This window comes from Nycticebus coucang, chromosome 3 (genome assembly GCF_027406575.1).
Source record: "Nycticebus coucang isolate mNycCou1 chromosome 3, mNycCou1.pri, whole genome shotgun sequence".
NCBI classification, from domain to species: Eukaryota; Metazoa; Chordata; class Mammalia; order Primates; family Lorisidae; genus Nycticebus; species Nycticebus coucang.
This window is the reverse complement of record NC_069782.1, coordinates 72685224-72703989: the sequence shown is the minus strand read 5'-3', so window position 1 is coordinate 72703989 and position 18766 is coordinate 72685224. Positions and strand designations below refer to the sequence as shown.

General features: G+C 50.2%; 1 protein-coding gene across 5 annotated transcripts; it reads right to left on the bottom strand.

Moving 5' to 3' along the window:
• ARMC6 (armadillo repeat containing 6) lies at positions 1–18753 on the bottom strand. 5 transcript variants are annotated; one of them, XM_053582907.1, is made up of 9 exons: positions 18344–18744; positions 15095–15186; positions 12148–12314; positions 10117–10199; positions 6883–7456; positions 5435–5580; positions 4293–4424; positions 3787–3924; positions 1–2357 (listed from the first exon to the last, which is right to left on the bottom strand). In XM_053582907.1, the coding sequence occupies exons 3-9, from the start codon at positions 12266–12268 to the stop codon at positions 2145–2147; spliced, it is 1407 nt and encodes a 468-aa protein (XP_053438882.1). In that variant the 5' UTR covers positions 12269–12314; positions 15095–15186; positions 18344–18744; the 3' UTR covers positions 1–2144. The 5 variants fall into 5 exon arrangements, with proteins under 5 accessions (XP_053438882.1, XP_053438878.1, XP_053438880.1 ...); XM_053582903.1 differs by lacking the exon at positions 15095–15186 and having other exon boundaries at positions 18396–18753; XM_053582905.1 differs by lacking the exon at positions 15095–15186 and having other exon boundaries at positions 18066–18744.
• Positions 18754–18766: the final 13 nt, after the last annotated feature.

Below are 18766 nucleotides of genomic sequence, written 5' to 3'. Positions count from 1 at the left end.
TTAATTACTTTTTTATTAAATTATAACTTTGTACATTGATGCATTTATGGGGTTCAGGGTATTGCTTCGATATACAATGTGAAATGTTTACATTGAACTAAGTAACACATCCTTCACAATTGTACTCATTTCTTAATAGTTTTGAAATGTACCATCACATCATTGTTTTTTTGAGACAGAGTCTCATTATGTAGTCCTTGGTTGAGTGCCATGACATCACAGCTCACAGCAACCTCAAACTCTTAGGCTTCAGTGATTCTCTTGCCTCAGTCTTCCAAGTAGCTGGGACTATAGGTGCCCACCATGCCTGGCTATTTTTTTACTGTTGTTGCTATTATTTAGCAGGCTCGGGCTAGGGTTTGAACCTGCCAGCTCCGGTGTACATGACCAACACCCTAACCACTGAGTTACAGGCTCCAAGCCTATAGTTTGGTTTTATGTGGAGAGCAATAGGGAGCCATGAGCAGATTGAGTCAAGGCTGGGGCAGGAATAACAGGGCTGCTAATAGCACACACAGCTATATAACAGATGAAGCAATGCCTGAGGACTACGCAAGGTCATGGAGCTGTCAAAGGTCATACACATGTGGCTGACCCAGAAGTCAACCCAGGGTAATCTGGGGGAAGCTTGAGATCCTTCTCCCACATCCTAGGGAGTCCTCAGTGACTGGGTCAGAGGTTCCCATTGGCCTGGCTGAATTGGCAGGCCCCTCCCCACTGGGGGTGGGGAAGATAGAGACACTATAAGGAGATGAAACTAGGGCTCCCTGGCCCAGCTATTTGCATCAGTCAATTTCCACAGAAACCACGAGCCTTCTGGGAAAGGGCTTTTGCCAAGGTCAAGGACTAAGCTCAGGCCCTCTAGAGTTTGTGGAAGCATGTGATAAGCAATGGAGAAGGTCCAAGAAAGGAGAGGCCTCTGAGGTTTGGGTACCACCAGGAGTCCTGAGGCTCTCCTACCCCACCCAACTGGGCCACACAGGGTGTACCAGCAACCTGGTAACCATGGTATGATTTCTGAGTATAACCTCAGAGCAGAAAAGCCAGGGTCTGTAGTGCCACAGCTGCTTGGGGACCTCCAGAACACTTGAGGGGTCTGGTGGGCAGGAGTGTAGTGATGATGGTCTGCATCATACAAGTAGGAAAATAAGGCTCAGAGAGGGGAGGTAGGCTACCACAGCTACAGCCTGTGGTGGGGCTCAGACAATACCCTGATGTGCCCACCCTATCTCTGTCACCTCTCAGAGAGGGATCTGTTATTGCCCCACTCCCCATTTTAGAAGAATCAAATTGAGGCTAGAGAGGTTAAGCCACTTGCTCAAGGCTACAGAGTTGAGTGGAGACTAGATGCTGAGCTTTTTGGCCCTCCAAAGGAATGTACCCTCAGAAACAGTGACCCCTAACCATGCCCTCAGCAGCATGTTTCTCTGAGGACGACAGCAGATCAAATATCCCAGGCTGTTCCCAAAACTTATTTGCTATCCTCAGTGACCCCATGGCCTTCCCATATGTCCATCCTTTCCAATTCTCTGAGGCCCCTGGCTGTAGCCCTTGATACCCAGCTAAGCCATGGAAGAGACCCTTTCAATGTTCATCCAATAATCTTTTATTATCAGGCACCACAGCTGGCCTGGGACCTGGAGATGAACAAGCCATGTTCCCTGACCCTTAGCCAGCTAAGCAAGGTATCTGAGATCCATTTTATGGGTGAGAAAAATGAGAAGCAGAAGCCTGAACTTGTAGGAGCAGGCACCAGGGGTCCCAACTCTTCTAAGATGGCCTGCCCTGTTCTGAGAATGGCCCATAGTAGCTTCCAAATTTTAGATAGGACAGTGGGCTTTGGGATATGCCCTTCTCCTCTCATGGTAGGAAGGGGACTTGGGTGGGAGAGGAAGGGCAGGACAATGATGTCAATGCTGCCAGCTGGTGAGGAGAGGCCTGAACCTGGGGGAAACCAGGACCCAGGGATCGCTTTCTGCCTTATAACTCCCCAGTATTCCCATTCCCTAGGGCCTGTTAGAAAACACCTCTTGCTGTGGGGGTGTAGGGAGGACAGACCTGATGGGGGAGAGTAGCAGGACATGGATCTCTCCCATTCTTGAGTCAAATGACTTACCCAGTCACAATCCAGACTGGGTCTGGGGTTATAGTGCCAAGTTGCCTTTCTGGCCTGTCCACAGCTCTTGGAGTTCAACATGGCAGCCCAGGTCCCGCAAGGCAGCCTTGGCCACATCCTCGCAGTCACGGTGGGCTGCTCGAGCCTGTGTGATGAGTACCTCAGCCCCCAGCTCTAGGATAGGCTGTGAGAAGGCCTGGCTGCGAGCCACCAGGTTGCGGATCAGCATGCAGGCCTGTTTCTGGAAGAGAAAGCAGCAGTGAATTAGCAGGTAGGGCCTTGGCCGGGCGGGGGAGTCCATTCTGATCTCAGGGTCCTTATTATAACATGGGGACAAGGATGTGTTTGACATTCAGCAGTGCTTATATGGTGCCAGAGATAGGGAGCTCTGGGAGGCAGGCCTAAAGACCTCATCTCCCAGGTGAGGAAACAGGCTGGGCAGCATTGGGGGCTGATCCCACAAGTGTTGAATTCTCAGCCTCCAAGTTGGCAAGTGGCAACCCTAGGTCACCTAAGGTTAGCACAAAGCTGAGGGGTGGGGGCAGGCAGGTCATGGGAAGAGGGTACTGTGCACAGAGTCCATTTGTCAATAGGTTTTTCACTGGGTAGACATCTGTACCCTGTGCCTCTTTTGGGGGTGGGTGCAGAATGCTACTTTGAAGCCTCCCAACATGGCTCCTGCCATCGGTGGGAGAGCCAATGAGAGGAGGTGCTGGCCAGGGGCAGGGCAGCAGACAAGGTGATAGGCCTGTCAAGGAAATGGTGTCTGACAGTGAGGACTAACAAGAGAAAAGGCTTCCTGAGGTCTGCAGGAAGGGTCAGAGTTCAGGTGGTGCACATACAGCCAGTGAGGCATGGATAGTATGTCCCATGCCCAGAACTCAGGCTAGCAGTTAAAAGAGAACAGTTAAAAGAGAAGATTAGGGCGGCTCCTGTGGCTCAGTGAGTAGGGCGCTGGCCCCATATGCCGAGGGTGGTGGGTTCAAACCCAGCCCCGGCCAAACTGCAACAAAAAAATAGCCGGGCGTTGTGGCAGGCGCCTGTAGTCCCAGCTGCTCGGGAGGCTGAGGCAAGAGAATCGTGTAAGCCCAAGAGTTAGAGGTTGCTGTGAGCCATGTGACGCCACGGCACTCTACCCTAGGGCAGTACAGTGAGACTCTGTCTCTACAAAAAAAAAAAAAAAAAAAAAAAAAGAAGAGAAGATTAAGCAGAGAAAGAGCAAAGGAACTGAAAAGGAGACAGACGGGCGGCGCCTGTGGCTCAGTGAGCAGGGCACTGACCCCATATGCCGAGGGTGGCGGGTTCAAACCCAGCCCCAGCCAAACTGCAACAAAAAAATAGCCGGGCATTGTGGCGGGCGCCTGTAGTCCCACCTACTCGGGAGGCTGAGGCAGGAGAATCACCTAAGCCCAGGAGATGGAGGTTGCTGTGAGCTGTGTGACGCCACGGCACTCTACCAAGGGCAATAAAGTGAAACTCGGTCTCTACAAAAAAAAAAAAAAAAAAAAAAGAAAAGGAGACAGACTTAGGCAGCACTCAGGACAGTTTGGAAGATGGGAAGGAAGGAGACCCCATGAGGCATAGGCTTTGGTAGGGAAAGGGATATGGAGAGCCTGTGCCCCACCCCCTGCCCGGATGCCCCCTTTTCCCCCAACCCGTCCCCTGCCCACCTGTACGCCAGCCTCCTGTGGGTGTGCCTTCATGGCCCGCAGGGCTGCCAGGGCCCCACCGCCCTCCATGATGACCCGGCTGTTCTCTGGCTTGCGCAGGGCCAGGACACACAGAACCGCGCAGCTCTGTTCACACACCTGGGGGGTCAGTCACAGGATAGCTAAGATGCAGAACAGACCCCTGCATCCTGTCAGCCCATGGTGGCCACCATCCCAATGAGTGCCCTGTGACTTCATGTGTAATAATAGTATGAGAGCTGAGTGACCGAAACATTGACTGAGCTCTTAGGGCTGTTGAGGACACTAGTCCTGGCCAGATCTTTGTTGGGTTCTGGTTATAACTCCAGGTCATGCAGAGTCATGCACACACAGGGTCAGCATCTGAGAGCCAGCACATGGGCATCTCACCCAGGCCCTGGCCCTGACAAAAGAAGCTTCACACATACATGGACACTGACCCTGGACTCCAGCCATCTTCCACCCTGTGTGGCCCCTGAGGTGGGTACCTGGGGGTTGGCCAGGTGCTGGGTCATGGTGGCTATGATGGACTCTGTCCCGCCAGCATGTACGATGGCATCCTTCACGTCATCGTTGCCTGCAATGGCACGCAGGGCACTCAGTACTTGCTTCACAAGGTCCTGCATGAAGGCAAGGCATGGTTGCTCCCATTCAGCACCCCTCTCCTGCATTATGCCAGGCACAGATGTGATGGTTGCTGGACTGTGATGGGGGAGTTCAGAGTAAAGACCTGGGGCTACTGTGCTATTTGAGCCACAGGCGAGGCATGACTACAGGGTTGCTACCATTGCATAGAGAAAGGAGAGATAGAGACATGTGGTTCAGGCTGCCTGTGTCCAGGGTGTGCCATTTGGGCTACCTGATCCCCAACTCATTTAGGGACAGAGAGGACATGTGACTCAGCCCAGCATTAGAGCCCAGGGCCCCCTGGCCATGGCTGCAGACTCAGAGTCTGTGCTGAGGATAGCCAAGAAGATGCTGCTGGAACTGCTGACCACCCCACTTGGGGCAAGCAGAGAGAGAAAGGAAACTGAGGCCCAAATCACCTGACTGTCCAGGACTACAAGTAAAAGGCATTCCCTCATTTGCTGAAGTCAGTTCCCATTCAGTTCCCTGCCACCTGCACAGAACCCTAGCTGATGTCAATGGCTGGGAGTCGGGGCAGAAGGCCATGGTGCCCCTGGGGGACCTTTCCTACAGCCACACCTGAACAAGTAAGTGTTGGTTGCTCTCTGCCCTGGGCAGGGCATACAAAGAGGGGGTTGATAAGTGGCTGCTAAAAGGAGTGATGAGTAGAGGACCCCCGCCCTTTGCAGATGGGGAAATTAAGACCAGTGGGTAGGGCCTCACCCAAGTATCATGTGCCAGGGTCAGGGCCCAGTGCTGGCCACTACCCTGTCCCTCCCACTCCTGGTGCAAAAAAGACATTAAAGCAGGGTGGGTGGGTTTGTTTTCCTCCCAAACTTTGGTTCTTACCCATAGGTCAGTGAGAAGAAAACTATACTTTGGTTCTGGGCTTGATAGGGCTAGCTTGTTCAGACTGTGGCTTGTCCTGCTGGCTGGGACCCAGAGGGGCAGAGTTCAAGGGGCCAGGGGGGATATGCACCCAGAAATGGCTCTGGGCTCCCACCTGGTGGTCACTAAAGTTGACCAATAGGGACACCAGGACACTCAGGCCCCCGAGGTCAACGATCTCCTGGCAGAACTCATTGCGAACAGCCAGGCGGGACAGGGTGCTGCAGAGCTCACTGAGGACTCCAGGATTGTCAGGGAATGCTGTGGGGAGGAAGGAAGTACACAGTCAATGGTGAAAGGGACCCTGTGAGTAGGAAGAGAGGAGAGAACCAGCCCAGCACCCTTGGGTTTGACGAGGATCCTGCTCTATTGATGTAGTCTGGCTCTTCTGCCCTTGCACCAGAAAGGCCCCCATGGACCACTGAGAACACTGCCTGGGCCTGCAGTGCCCCTGCTGGCTTCTGGGAAAGACTGGACAATGTGCCCCACTCCCAGCTCCCTCTTCCATCATGCCCCCAATAAATGTCAGACCAACTGATGGTTGCACTTCCACCTCTCCAGAAAATAAAAAATATTATTTGGGTAGGGTGGCGCATGTCTGTAACCCCAGCTACTTGGGAAGCTGAGGTGGGAGGATCATTAAATGCAGGAATTGGAGGTTACACTGAGCTATGAACATGCCACTGTACTTCAGTCTAGGAGACAGAGTGAGACTCTGTTTAAAAAAAAAAAAAAACCCAAAACAACAAAACCAAACAAATTTCTTCATATATACATACCTGTCTCTCTGGTGAAACCTTAATTCATAGGAATGCTTATAAATAAGAAAGATGCAAACTACCTCCCAGAAAAGTAGCCCAACTTTTCAGAGGGTTTGGCCCCAATTTTCAGCTTCTTTGGAGGTGTGGAGGGGAGAATGAGGCAGTCCCACTTCTCTGGCAGACAGAGCTGGCATCACACACACAGGCCTGTGATGCCTAGCCATAGAGCCAGAGCCACAGGTAAGGAAGGGAAGGGGAACTCATTCTTCTAGTACCTTCTGTGTCCTAGAACTCAGGCCTTTTCTGGTGGGTAGGTGAATGGGGTAGGGGTGGGCACAGAGGCTTTAGGGACTGCGGGTCAGGGTTAGACCCCCCCTTGGATGGCTTATGGTAGTTATCCTAGAGCCAGGCACATGTATGTGCACAAGAATTTGTAGCTGAATGTAATCAAAAGTGTAAACTTCCATTGGAGACTAACTCAGTAAGTGCCAGCCAGACTCCCCTATTCCTCTTATTTCCTTTTGGGAAACTCCACTTACCCACTCTCAGTTTGTGTGGTTGGAGACCAAACAGCTCCAGACATGGAAATGGGAGATGTTCCTGGCCAATGAGTGCTGGCCTGGAACTCTCCTGGAGCCAGTAGAGAGCATGATGACACTTCCAATAGGGTTGCCATGTGGTGGGATTGCAAGTGAAGCCTGGAGCCAGCTATACCTGAAGCAGTCCTAAATCCTGACTTACACTAGTCACAGCTTGTCTGCCCACTTTATTTTCAGTGGCTCACATTGGCCCCAGCTCTTACCTTTGGCAGCCTCGATGATCACCTTCAAGCCTCTGTTCTCCTGTACAATCATCTTGGCATGGTCGTGGGCATGGCCAAAGGGCACACGGATGTCATCATCAAAGGTCATGATGCGCAAGGCCCAGCAGGCCTCCCTGACCACGTCAGCATGGTGGCTGTGCTGGGTGATGGCGCTAGTCAGAAGGGGCAGCACACCAGCCTTTACCAGGCCCTGCCGATTCTGTTCATGTTTTAGGCAGGCGTGACGCACACAACGGATCCCAGAGCAGGTCAAATCAGCTGCACTGGTGTTCTGGGCTAGCGTAGCTACTAGCAACTGCAGGCCCTGGGTGTCCAGGAGGTCTGGATGGCCTTCAGTCAGTGCCGACAGAGCATTAAGAGCCTGGAGCAGAAGGCCCTGGTTATCTGCAGTGGCAAGCTTCCAGGCAGAGAAAATGATGGGATAGGCACCCTTCCGGGCTGCCAGGAAGCGGCAGGCCTTGTCCTGCTTGCACTGGTCACAGAAGCGGATGAGGTGTGCTGATACTTCCTCGGGGTGCAAGCAGGCCACAGACTTCTGAAGGTCGTCCAGGACCTGGGAGACACCAGAGAAACCTCAGTGATGCTTTAGCAACAGCATCTGCACCCCTGGGGGCTTCCCTCCGCTGGGATCTGGGCCTGTGGTAGAAGTGATGTGGGTCCAGTTCCATCCCTGGAAACTTGCACACCTGTGCTTTTAGGAGGCTTGAACTTCAGAGGCCACAGAGAGAGAGAGAGAGACCCAGACATCTCAGTGTCCCTGCCAAGGAGCTGCATACACAAGTGCAGACATTAAATAGTCCAGCCCTAGCTGCTATCAAGAGGCCCTAAGATAGACCAACAGAAGAACCATTCAGTTGAGCCCAGTCAACCAGGCAGAATCATAAGAAACAATAAAATGGCTGCTGTTTTGGGTTCTTATGCAGCTGAAACTAACTGGCAAAGCCGCTAACAGTTAGTTCTCCAGGGAAAGAGAAAGCCACCTTCACTATACTGCTTATCATGGATATCTCCTAAAGGAAACCACGCTATAGAGAGAGCTGATTTACCTACATTCAACCCAAAACTGTGGGGAAGAAATAAAGAGAGAAAACAATTTGAACTAAATTTCCCTGCCATTTAACTACATGACATCAGGACATGCCTTGGCATGAGCCAAAGATGAATATGCCCACCTGTAGCTTATGAAATCACTTGCATTTAGTCCTAGTAAGGGCAGTTCTGCACAAGGCATCAACTCAAAGGACTTTGATTTGGCATAGACTGCCAGGAAAAACAAAAGTGTCAGTTGGCCAACCCTCACTGAGCTCAAATTTGTGGACTTAACTGAACATGTGTTATGATGTAACAGAATATTAAAAAACAAGTTAACACCAGAGCACATGACTTGAATAGACATTTCTCCAAAGAAGACATACAAACGGCCACTAGTCATTAGAGAAATGTAATAGCAAGATACTATCTCACAACCATTAAGATGGCTACTATCAAAAAATCAGAAAATTGGGTGGCGCTCATAGCTCAGTGGGTAGGGCACTGGCCACATACACTGAGGCTGGCAGGTTTGAACCCGGCCCAGGCCAGCTAAACAACAATGACAACTGCAACAACAAAAAAATAGCCGGATGTTGTAGCGGGAGCCTGTAGTCCCACCTACTTGGGAGGCTTAGGCAAGAGAATCACTTGAGCCCAAGAGTTTGAGGTTGCTGTGAGCTGTGACGCCACAGCACTCTACTGAGGGTGACATGGTGAGACTCTGTTTCAAAAAAAAAAAAAAAAAGGGCGGCGCCTGTGGCTCAGTGAGTAGGGCACCGACCCATATACCAAGGATGGTGGGTTCAAACCCAGCCCCGGCCAAACTGCAACAGAAAAAAAAAAAATAGCCAGACATTGTGGTAGGTGCCTGTAGTCCCAGCTATTTGGGAGGCTGAGGCAAGAGAATGGCCTAAACCCAGGAGTTGGAGGTTGCTGTGAGATGTGATGCTACAGCACTCTACCGACGGTGATAAAATGAGACTCTGTCTCAAAAAAAAAAAAAAGAATTTAGCATAATGCTTAAGTACATAAGCAATTAGTGTTAAGACTATTGAAACCTTTTATATAAAGTTCATCTACAAATCAATAGAAATAGCCCAATACAAAAGGAGCCAGAAGACAAATTCATTTTAAAATATATTCATTCTGGCAGCGCCTGTGGCTCAAAGGAGTAGGGCGCTGGCTCCATATGCTGGAGGTGGCAGGTTCAAGCCCAGCCCTGGCCAAAAACTGCAAAAAAAAAAAAAAAAAAAAAAAAAAAACAATTAAAAAAAAAACCCCATTCATTCTTACTAGCAAATAAAAGCAAAAAATGCAAATCAAACTAAACAAACAAAAAAAAAACCACCCCCAAAACAAAGAAAACAATCATAATGAGGCAATTTTCATAAGACCTCTTCAAGGCAGGGGATGACAAGACACTGAGGCAGACAGAAGTAAATTCCTTGCCCTAGGCAGAGATGCGTTTACACTTGTCTCCTCAACTTCCTCTTCTATCACTATACTTCCAGGTGAGTCATTTTTTTCTCTTAGAATGTCAGTTTCATAATCTTAATCTCGCAAGGTGCTGTTTGTGAGAATAAATGAGATAGTAGGAAGAAAGTGCCCTACACAGAACTGGGCCCACAGTCAGTTCTCAATAAGCACTAGAGCCTACAGTAGTATTATCAAGTTTGATGAATGACCTTACGGAAAGCCTTGAATTTCCATGAGATTTACCTTCCTTGTTTGGGTCACTAGAGAGATGACTGCTAGCTCCCAGCTTCCCTTGCCCCATCACTAAGTCAGGTGAGTTTAATATTAATTAAACAGCCCTCAATAAGTGACAGCCTTATTATAATCCCACTTTCTCTCTCTGGGAGGCCCAAGAAGCTTCTCTACAGTGCCCTCAACCCCAGGCTCCCAGCACCAAGGACAACCAAGAGTGTGCCGTCCACTCTGATCTCAGAATGTGTGCCACACATGGAGCGTGGTGTGCCCCACTCCCTGCCCCCCAACGGTGTGTTGCTCTCAGATGTGGACTCAAGGGAGACCTGGCTGCTAACTCAAGCTTGCCTAGGTACACTGGGCAATCCTCAAACCTTCAAAGCCTGGGTTCTGCCAGTTGGGAAATAGGAAAGAGGTATCCCCAAACAGACTGTTAAGCAATGACACAGGGACTCATGGGCTGCCCATTCCTACCTGCAGGATGTTGTGTGTGGGCTCCTGGAGACCATCTGCAGAGACTTTAGGCACCATCTTTACAATGTTGCTCAGATCAACCCCTGTGGGGAGGGTGGGGGGTAGTCACAAAATAAGCAACAAGTTGTTATCCCGTGGGCTTGCTGAAGTCAAAACTCATGTCCCTTTTCTGCTGGGAACAGCCCATTCCAAAAGCCTTTTTTTGGTTGTGTACTTTTTTTTCTTTTGAGACAGCGTTTCACTTTTGCTGCCCTTGGTAGAGTGCCATGGCATCAAACAGATCCCAGCAACCTCCAACTCCTGGGCTTAGGTGATTCTCTTGCCTCAGCCTCCTGAGTAGCTGGGACTACAGGCGCCCACTACAACGCCTGGCTATTTTTTTGTTGCAGTTTGGCCGGGGCCAGGTTTGAACCCGCCACCCTCAGTATATGGGGCCGGTGCCCTACTCACTGAGCCACAGGCACCACCCTGGTTGTGTATTTTTTTTTTTTTTTGTAGAGACAGAGTTTCACTTTATGGCCCTTGGTAGAGTGCCGTGGCCTCACACAGCTCACAGCAACCTCCAACTCCTGGGCTTAAGCGATTCTCTTGCCTCAGCCTCCCAAGTAGCTGGGACTACAGGCGCCCACCACAACGCCCGGCTATTTTTTGGTTGCAGTTTGGCCGGGGCTGGGTTTGAACCCGTCACCCTCAGTATATGGGGCCGGCGCCTTACTGACTGAGCCACAGGCGCCGCCTCCTGGTTGTGTATTTTTGATAGAGTCTTGCTCTGCTTCTGGGGTTAGAGTGCAATGGCAATGGCATCATCATAGTTCACTGCAACCTTCAACCTGGGGCTCAAGTGATCCTTGTGCCTCAGTCTCCTGAGTAGTTAGGTGTGTACCACCCTGCTCTTGCTCAGGCTGGTCTCAAACTCCTGGCCTCAAGCAATCCTCTTGCGTTGGCCTCCCAGAGTGCTAGGATTACAGGTATGTAGTACTGTGCCTGGGCCCCACTCTAAATGCCTTTCGAGGATCTTCCCAGCTTTGCAACCTACCCTACTCCTTCCTATGCCCAATGGCAGGCCCAGCAGCTATATCCACACAGGGTGGGTGGTGCTTTTGCCTCTGGGCTCCAGGACAACCGGGAGAGTAGAGTGCTAGTGAGGCCATCACCAAGCAAAGCTGCATTATCATATGCTATGTCTGTACAGTGAGGAGGATGTTCAGCTTGATGGGCTGAGAGAGGGGAGGGGACCCTGCAGCTTTCTCCCTTGGGGCTTTATACCTCTTGGCCCTGGCTGCATTCTTGCCCCTGCTGGGACCCTCATGGGAGGCCCCTACTACGCTAGACACTTCTAGTCAACCCTAGTAGGCCCTGTGCAGAGAATGGTCTATAATCCATTCTGTGCTCGGGAGGCTAGGCCCTGACTTTTGGGGCTGGACCCCTGGGTCCCTTGCCCTCTGGCTATTGAGCTTTTCAGTGGGGATCTGAACTCAAGATTAGGGATCGGGGTTCTGTTCCCTGCTCCTTGTCTCTACTTGACAGTCTGGCAGCTGCAAAATGACTCCTTTCCCAGAGTTTCTACTCTTTGCTATGGCTGGCAGGGGTCCCTAATCCTGTATACACCATTGCAAACAGTCCCCTCATGACCACTCTCCTCCACAGTCTGGTCTAGGGATGCCACCTGTTTCCACAGGCTGGCGACTGATACCCTCTTTTGCCTCTGTAAGCTTAAGCTGGGGTGCAGGTAGGGCAGGGAGGCAGGTGGCCCTGCTTCTGAGCCCAGATTCAGGGAAAGGTTCTCCAAGGAGAGCACAATTAAAATGAGACCAATAGTAAGGACCCAGTCCCATACATACCTGGGTGAGGTGATGGAAAGGAAAGGCTGGGCATGAGATGGGGCAGAGTGGGGAGGGTATGAGGCTCAGTAGGCATGAGGTTACCATGCCAGGCATGATGGGGCTGAGGCAGGCCCCACTGGGCAGGGAGGGACCCCTCACTCTTGCATCTGAGAGACAGGGATGGCTGGTAACAGTCATACCACCCTACCTTGTGATTCAAACTGCTCCACGGCTTCTTTCACTGCCTCTTCTGGCCCCATTGAAAACTCCTCAATGTTCTCCTGCACAGCTGCATCAAAGGTCTCCTGAGTGATGCACTTGAAGGCCATCTTCTCCTGCAGAGATGTCGATGTGCAGCTGACAGACACACCTGAGCTGAGAAGTTAGGGCAAGAAGAAAGCTTCATCAAGAGTGGGCAGACTGGCTGGTGCTGTGGCTCAAGAGGCTAAGGCACCAGCCATATACACTTGAGCTAGCGGGTTCGAATCCAGCCTGGGCCTGCAAACAACAATGACGGTTGTAACCAAAAAATAGCTGGGCGTTGTGGCAAGCGCCTATACTCCCAGCTACTTGGGAGGCGGAGGCAAGAGAATTGCTTGAGCCCAGGAGTTGGAGGTTGCTGTGAGCTGTGATGCCATGGCACTCTACCCAGGGCGACAGCTTGAGGCTCTGTCTCAAAAAAAAAAAAGAGTGGGCAGACAGGCTGGGCTCAGTGGCTCACGTCTATAATCCCAGCCCAGCACTCTGGGATGCAGAGATGGGAAGATTACTTGAACTCAGGAGTTCCAGACCAGAAAAACAGAAAAATTAGCTGGGCATATTAACGGGTGTCTCTAATCCCAGCTACTCAAGAGACTGAAGCAGAAGGACTGCTTGAATCTAGGACTTTGAGGTTGCTGTGACCTATGCTGATGGCACAGCACTCTAGCCTAGGCAATAGAATAAGACTGTCTCAAGAATAAAATATTTATTTTTTTCAAAATCCTGAGCTCAAAAGATCCTCCCACCTTGAGCTCCCAGAGTGGTAGGATTACAAGCTTGAGCACTGTGCCAGCATGTTTTTTTTTTTTTTTTTTGAGACAGGCTCTAACTAGACTAGAACTCTTGGCCTCAAGTGATCCTCCTACTCTGCCTCTTGAGTAGCTGGGATTACAAGTACAAGTTACTGAGCCTCCCTAAAAATATATCACTTTTTAAACACATGGTAATCTTTCAAGAACACTGGTATACCCTTTACCTAGTATCATCAACACTTTTTTTTTTTTTTTTTGTAGAGACAGAGTCTCACTTTGTCACCCTTGGTAGAGTGCTGTAGAATCACAGCTCATAGCAACCTCCAACTCCTGAGTTTAGGCAATTCTCTTGCCTCAGCTTCCCAAGTAGCTGGGACTATAGGCGCCCACCACAATGCCCAGCTATTTTTTTTTTTTTTTGTAGAGACAGAGTCTCACTTTATGGCCCTCGGTAGAGTGCCGTGGCCTCACACAGCTCACAGCAACCTCCAACTCCTGGGCCTCAGCGATTCTCTTGCCTCAGCCTCCCGAGTAGCTGGGACTACAGGCGCCCGCCACAACGCCCGGCTATTTTTTGGTTGCAGTTTGGCCGGGGCCGGGTTTGAACCCGCCACCCTCGGTATATGGGGCCGGCGCCCCACCAACTGAGCCACAGGCGCCGCCCGCCCAGCTATTTTTTTTGTTGCAGTTTGGCCGAGGCCGGGTTTGAACCCATCACCCTCGGCATATGGGGTCGGCGCCCTACCCACTGAGATGGAGTCTCAAGCTGTTACCCTGGGTAGAGTGCCCTGGGGTCATAGCTCACAGCAACCTCCAACTCTTGGGCTTAAGTGATCCTCTTGCCTCAGTCTATTTTTAGTAGAGACGGGGTCTTGCTTTTGCTTAGGTTGGTCTCAAACTTGTGACTCAAGCAATCCACTCGCCTTGGCTTCCCAGAGTGCTAGGATTACAGGCGTCCCCAGCCCATCAACTGTTAACAGTTGGCTAAATTTATCAATGGGTGAGTATGTATGTATGCATGCAAGAGTTTGAGTATGGTGTAAAGACATCATCATGAATCTCCCATGAAAAGGACATTCTCTTACACAACCACAACATGAATGAAATTTAACACTGAGACAATACTATTTTCTAATATATGGTCTATGATCAACTCTCTCATTTGTCTCAATAATTACTGTCCTTTAGGCTAGGCATGGTGGCTCATGCCTATAATCCTAGCACTCAGGGAGGCTGAGGCAGGTGGACTGCCTCAGCTCAGGAGTTCAAGACCAGTGCCAGCAAGAGTGAGACCCTGTCTCTAAAAAATAGTGGGGTGTGGTGACAGGCACCTCCAGTCCCAGCTACTTGGGAGGCTGAGATGAGGATTGCTTGAGGTTGGGCGCCTCTAGTTCAGTGGTTACGGTGCTGGCCACATGCTCCGGGGCTGGTTGGTTCAAACCTGGCCTGGGCCTGCTAAACAAACAAACAACAACAACAAAAAATAGCCAGGCATTGTGGCAGGCATCTGTAGTCCCAGCTACTCGGGAGGCTTAGGCAAGAGAATCGCTTGAGCCCAAGAGCTTGAAGCTGCTGTGAGCTATGACACCATGGCACTCTACCAAAGGTGAGACTCTGTCTCAATAAATTAAAAAAAGAGGACTGCTTGAGCCTAAGAGTTCGAGGTTCCTGTGAGCTATGATGCTGGCAACAAAGGGAGATTCTGTCTCAAAAAAAAAAAAAAAAATGCTGTCCTTTAAAACGTGGTTTTTTCCCACTGGTCCTGGATCCATTCTAGAATCACATGTCACATAAAAGTGTGCTGGAGTGTCCTATGGCACCAGAACAGTGGTACAAAGATCTGGCAATAATCCCAGATTTTTGGGATCTGGGAGGCTGAGGTAGGAGGATCACTTGAGCCCAGAAGTTTGAGGCTGCAGTATGTAATGACTGCACCTGGGAATAGTCGTTGCACTCCAGCCTGGGCTATAAGATGGTGATACCCTGTCTCTAACAAAATTTAAAAATTAAAAATAATAAAAAATTTATAGTCCCATAGTAAATTTGGGCCATATGGAAAACAGGGTACTCTGACGCACACTTCTATTTGTGGGAGGTGGCACAGGATGTGAGCACTCCATCTGTGTCCCTGCATACACTCACCATGCACTGAACTGCACACTTCCCTGGGGGAGGACTGGCTCCCTACTTAGCTGGCAAAAGTCAAATCCCAGGCCTTCCACTGTTCTTCAATTCTCACATGTGGGAAATGGGGATAAACACAGAACAGTAGTGAAAATTCAACCAACTATAAAGCCCTTAGAATAGAATTTGGCACAGAGTAGAAGTTCAGTAAACATCAGCTCTTTGTTCCTTTCCCTTATTGCCTAAAAGGTAATTCAGTAATACCACTGTTACAGCCTTACCAAGTTCATTGCCCACTGCTTAGAACGAAGCCAATACACCAAGATAGCAGGGGTTACAGCAGAGAAAGAGTATAACATTGCAGGCGCCAGGCAAGGAGATAGAAGGAAGCTCTCAAATTTGTCTCTCCAAGAATTTGGGAGAAAGAAAGATTTTTAAAGAACAGTTTGGTAGGCAAAGGGCTAGGTAGATGGGTCTGCTAACTGGCTGGGTTTAGGGAAGAGCCATAGGGGTGTAGAAATTGTCTTCTATGCTGAGTCAGTTCCTCAGTATGGGTCACTAGTCTAGGTGAGTCAGCCATTCCACCAGAATGCAGGCCTGAAAGATAGCTCAAAAATTGGCTTACATTGCACAGGGTGGGGTTATCTGTGGGAGCAATGAAGAAAGCATAGACTCTTTATGACCATCAGGTATATGACTACAAAGTAGTAAGCAATGACAGGAAAGCATGCTAGGAAACAATGACTGGTGTGTGTGTATTTCCTCTCCAAAAGTTCTCCACAGCCCCATAGGATGCCCCTATGGCCCTTTATTAATTTTATAAAGAGTGGTTTCATCAGCACATTATTACTAAGAGGTAATTCAGCCAGTTTATTCGGGGTGGGGGTTGGGCATCAAACCCCACACCTCAATCCTTTGCAGAAAGACCCTATCCTCTCTGCCTCAGAAGAACAGGGTTCCCTTTAAGGGTCAAATGGCTCATGCTTGTAATCCCAACACTTTGGGAGGTTGCTTGAGGCACGATGATTGTTTAAGGCCAGGAGTTCAAGACCAGCATGGGCAATATAGTGAGATCCCATCTCTACCAAAAGAGTCTCTCAGTGGGGTGTTCAGGGTGGGAATAGGAGGGATTTCCTGGCCAGGTCTGAAGGGCAAGAACTTTTGGGTGCTATAGGAGAAACTCTACTCCCATCTCAGGCCATGCTTCAGACTCAAGTGTGCAAACAGTGAGTGGCCACTCTGTCACAGTCCTACTGAAACCACGCTTTATAAATTAAGAAAGGGATGCAAGGTGAGAACTGTGTAGGAACCCAAACTCTGCAAAAGCATTGGCATAGTTAATAATAATAGCCAGGCACGGTGGCTCATGCCTGTAATCCCAGCACTGTGGGAGGCTGAGGAAGGAGAATTGCTTGAGCTCAGGAGTTTGAGACTCACCTGAGCAAGAGTGAGACCCCAACTCATGACAAAAATGGAAAACCCCAGCCGGGCGCTGGGGCAAGCACCTGTAATCTAAGCAGCTTCCGAAGGCTGAGGCAGCAGGATGCCCACAGCCCCAGTCTGAGGTTGCAGTGAGCTATGCCGCCACTGCACTCTGCTCAGGGGTGTAGGGTGGGACTCTGTCTCAACAGCAACAATAATAATAACAATAACAATAATAACCAGCCACTGTCCCTTAATTTGCTTGCCTACAATTGCTATTCAGGATCAATTGGTCATTTAGCTGATGGTCATGAAGATTCTTAACTCTCTCCATAGATAACATCACCCTTGTGAACCCTAAGGCTAGTTGAGGAGATATCTTCCAGGTCCTGCATTCCAGGGATGAGCTGATCCACCCAGACTAGTGCCCCATACTAAGGAACTGACTCAACTGGTCTTGTGACCCAAGAAATAACTCAGCACAAGAAGACAATTTCTACACTCCTATGGCTCCACCCCACATTCAGCCAATGAACAGACCAATCACTTAGCCCTTTGCCTGCCAAATTATCCTTTAAAACTCTTTCTCTCATATTCTTGGGGAGAGAGATTTGAGAAATTCTTTCCATCTCCTCACTTGGTGCTCTGTGATATTAAACTCTTTCTCTACTGCAACTCTAGATGTCTCAGTGTAATGGCTCTTTTCTGTGCAGCAGGAAATACATACAACCTGGCTGGGCTATCATATTACAGAGGAATGTCATCATGCCTACTTAACCCATGAGGATTCTAAAGCTCAGAGAAGGAAGACCCTGCAGAAGTTGCATAGGAAGTAAGGGGCCTGGCCAGGGCTTCGTCATTCTGTCCAACCTCAGTAACACCATCCCTTCACCTGGATCCTCTGAAGAGCTTCCATCAGCCCTTCCAGGCTGCTCTCTCACTGATCACTCAGTCAGAACCCATCATCTCTGTCCTCAGCTACTACCTCACAAACCTCTTTTTGTCCAGTCTTGACACCCTGCACTCCATTTTCCACACGGCAACTAGTAGGAGCCTTAAAAGCACACTAACACCACCTCACTCACTTTCCCAAAACTGTGCAACAAACTCAGAACAAAACCCAGTGTCCTTACTAGGACTTTCTCTATGTATACTTTCCCACCTGTGCTTCCCTGCCTCATTCCTATCCTTTCCAGCTACTCAAAGGATACCCTTCAAAACCACTCAGGTTGGGCGGCGCCTGTGGCGCAGTGGGTAGGGTGCCGGCCCCATATACCTAGGGTGGCGGGTTCAAACCTGGCCCCAGCCAAACTGCAACAACAACAATAACAAAAATAGCTGGGTGTTGTGGCAGGCACCTGTAGTCCTAGCTACTTGGGAGGCTGAGGCGAGAGAATTGCCTAAGCCCAAGAGCTGGAGGATGCTGTGAGCTGTGACGTCACAGCATTCTAAAGTGGACGGCACGGAGGGCGATAAAGTAAGGCTCTGTCAAAAAAACAAACAAACAAACAAAAAAACCACTCAGTTTAAAATCAGCCCCTGGTCTCCCATCCCATCGCTCCCTTACATCGTTCATTTATTTGCTTGTACCGTCTAGCCTCCTTGTTTCTGTTGTCTAGGATGGGCCCGACACGCAGCAAGCATTCATTACACAGATATTGAACGAATGAATGAAAAGGAAGCAGAGACCAAAGAATCGGGTGATTTTGTTCCCAGGCAGCTTCTGTAAGATTCTTTCATTCCCCCAAATCAAGTCCCGGATAATGGGTTGCACCACAGCCACAAACCCGATCAACCCACTCCCTTCTCCGCGCGTGACGGGGCTTGGTGGCCTCCGCTGCTCACCGAGTCTTCAAGGCCACGTGAGGAAAGGGTGGGGTTCGTGGCTGTCACCCACCGCATTCCCTCTCAACCCTACCGGCCGCCGTATGCGCGCAAGCGCAGGGGCGTTTCCACGGCTCCGCCTTCACTCAGCGCCCCCGGACGGCTCCCTGGGCAACCAAGGGTGACCGCCAACGCAAGTAAAGCCAAGAGGGCCACCTGGTGGCCTGCGAAAACGCATCCGAGGCGTTTTCGTCGCCGGTTCCGGACCTCTCTCTGTGGTCGCCGCCTCTAGCAGGGAAATACTTCGCCTGTGGAGCGTCGGCCCTGAAGAAACCGGCAGCGCGCCTGCGCAAGAGAGCTAGGCAGGAGCGGTTTGCGCCTGCGGTGTAGGGCTCCGTGGAGGCTTGCGCCTGCGCGGCGGGGCGCTGCGGAGACCGTTGGCTC

Coding starts and splice junctions, on each gene's coding strand:
- ARMC6 (XM_053582903.1), bottom strand. Junction 7,457..10,116: donor CCACACACAACATCCTGCAG/GTAGGAATGGGC, acceptor GGTGTCTCCCAG/GTCCTGGACGACCTTCAGAA. Junction 4,425..5,434: donor TCAACTTTAGTGACCACCAG/GTGGGAGCCCAG, acceptor GCCTTCATGCAG/GACCTTGTGAAGCAAGTACT.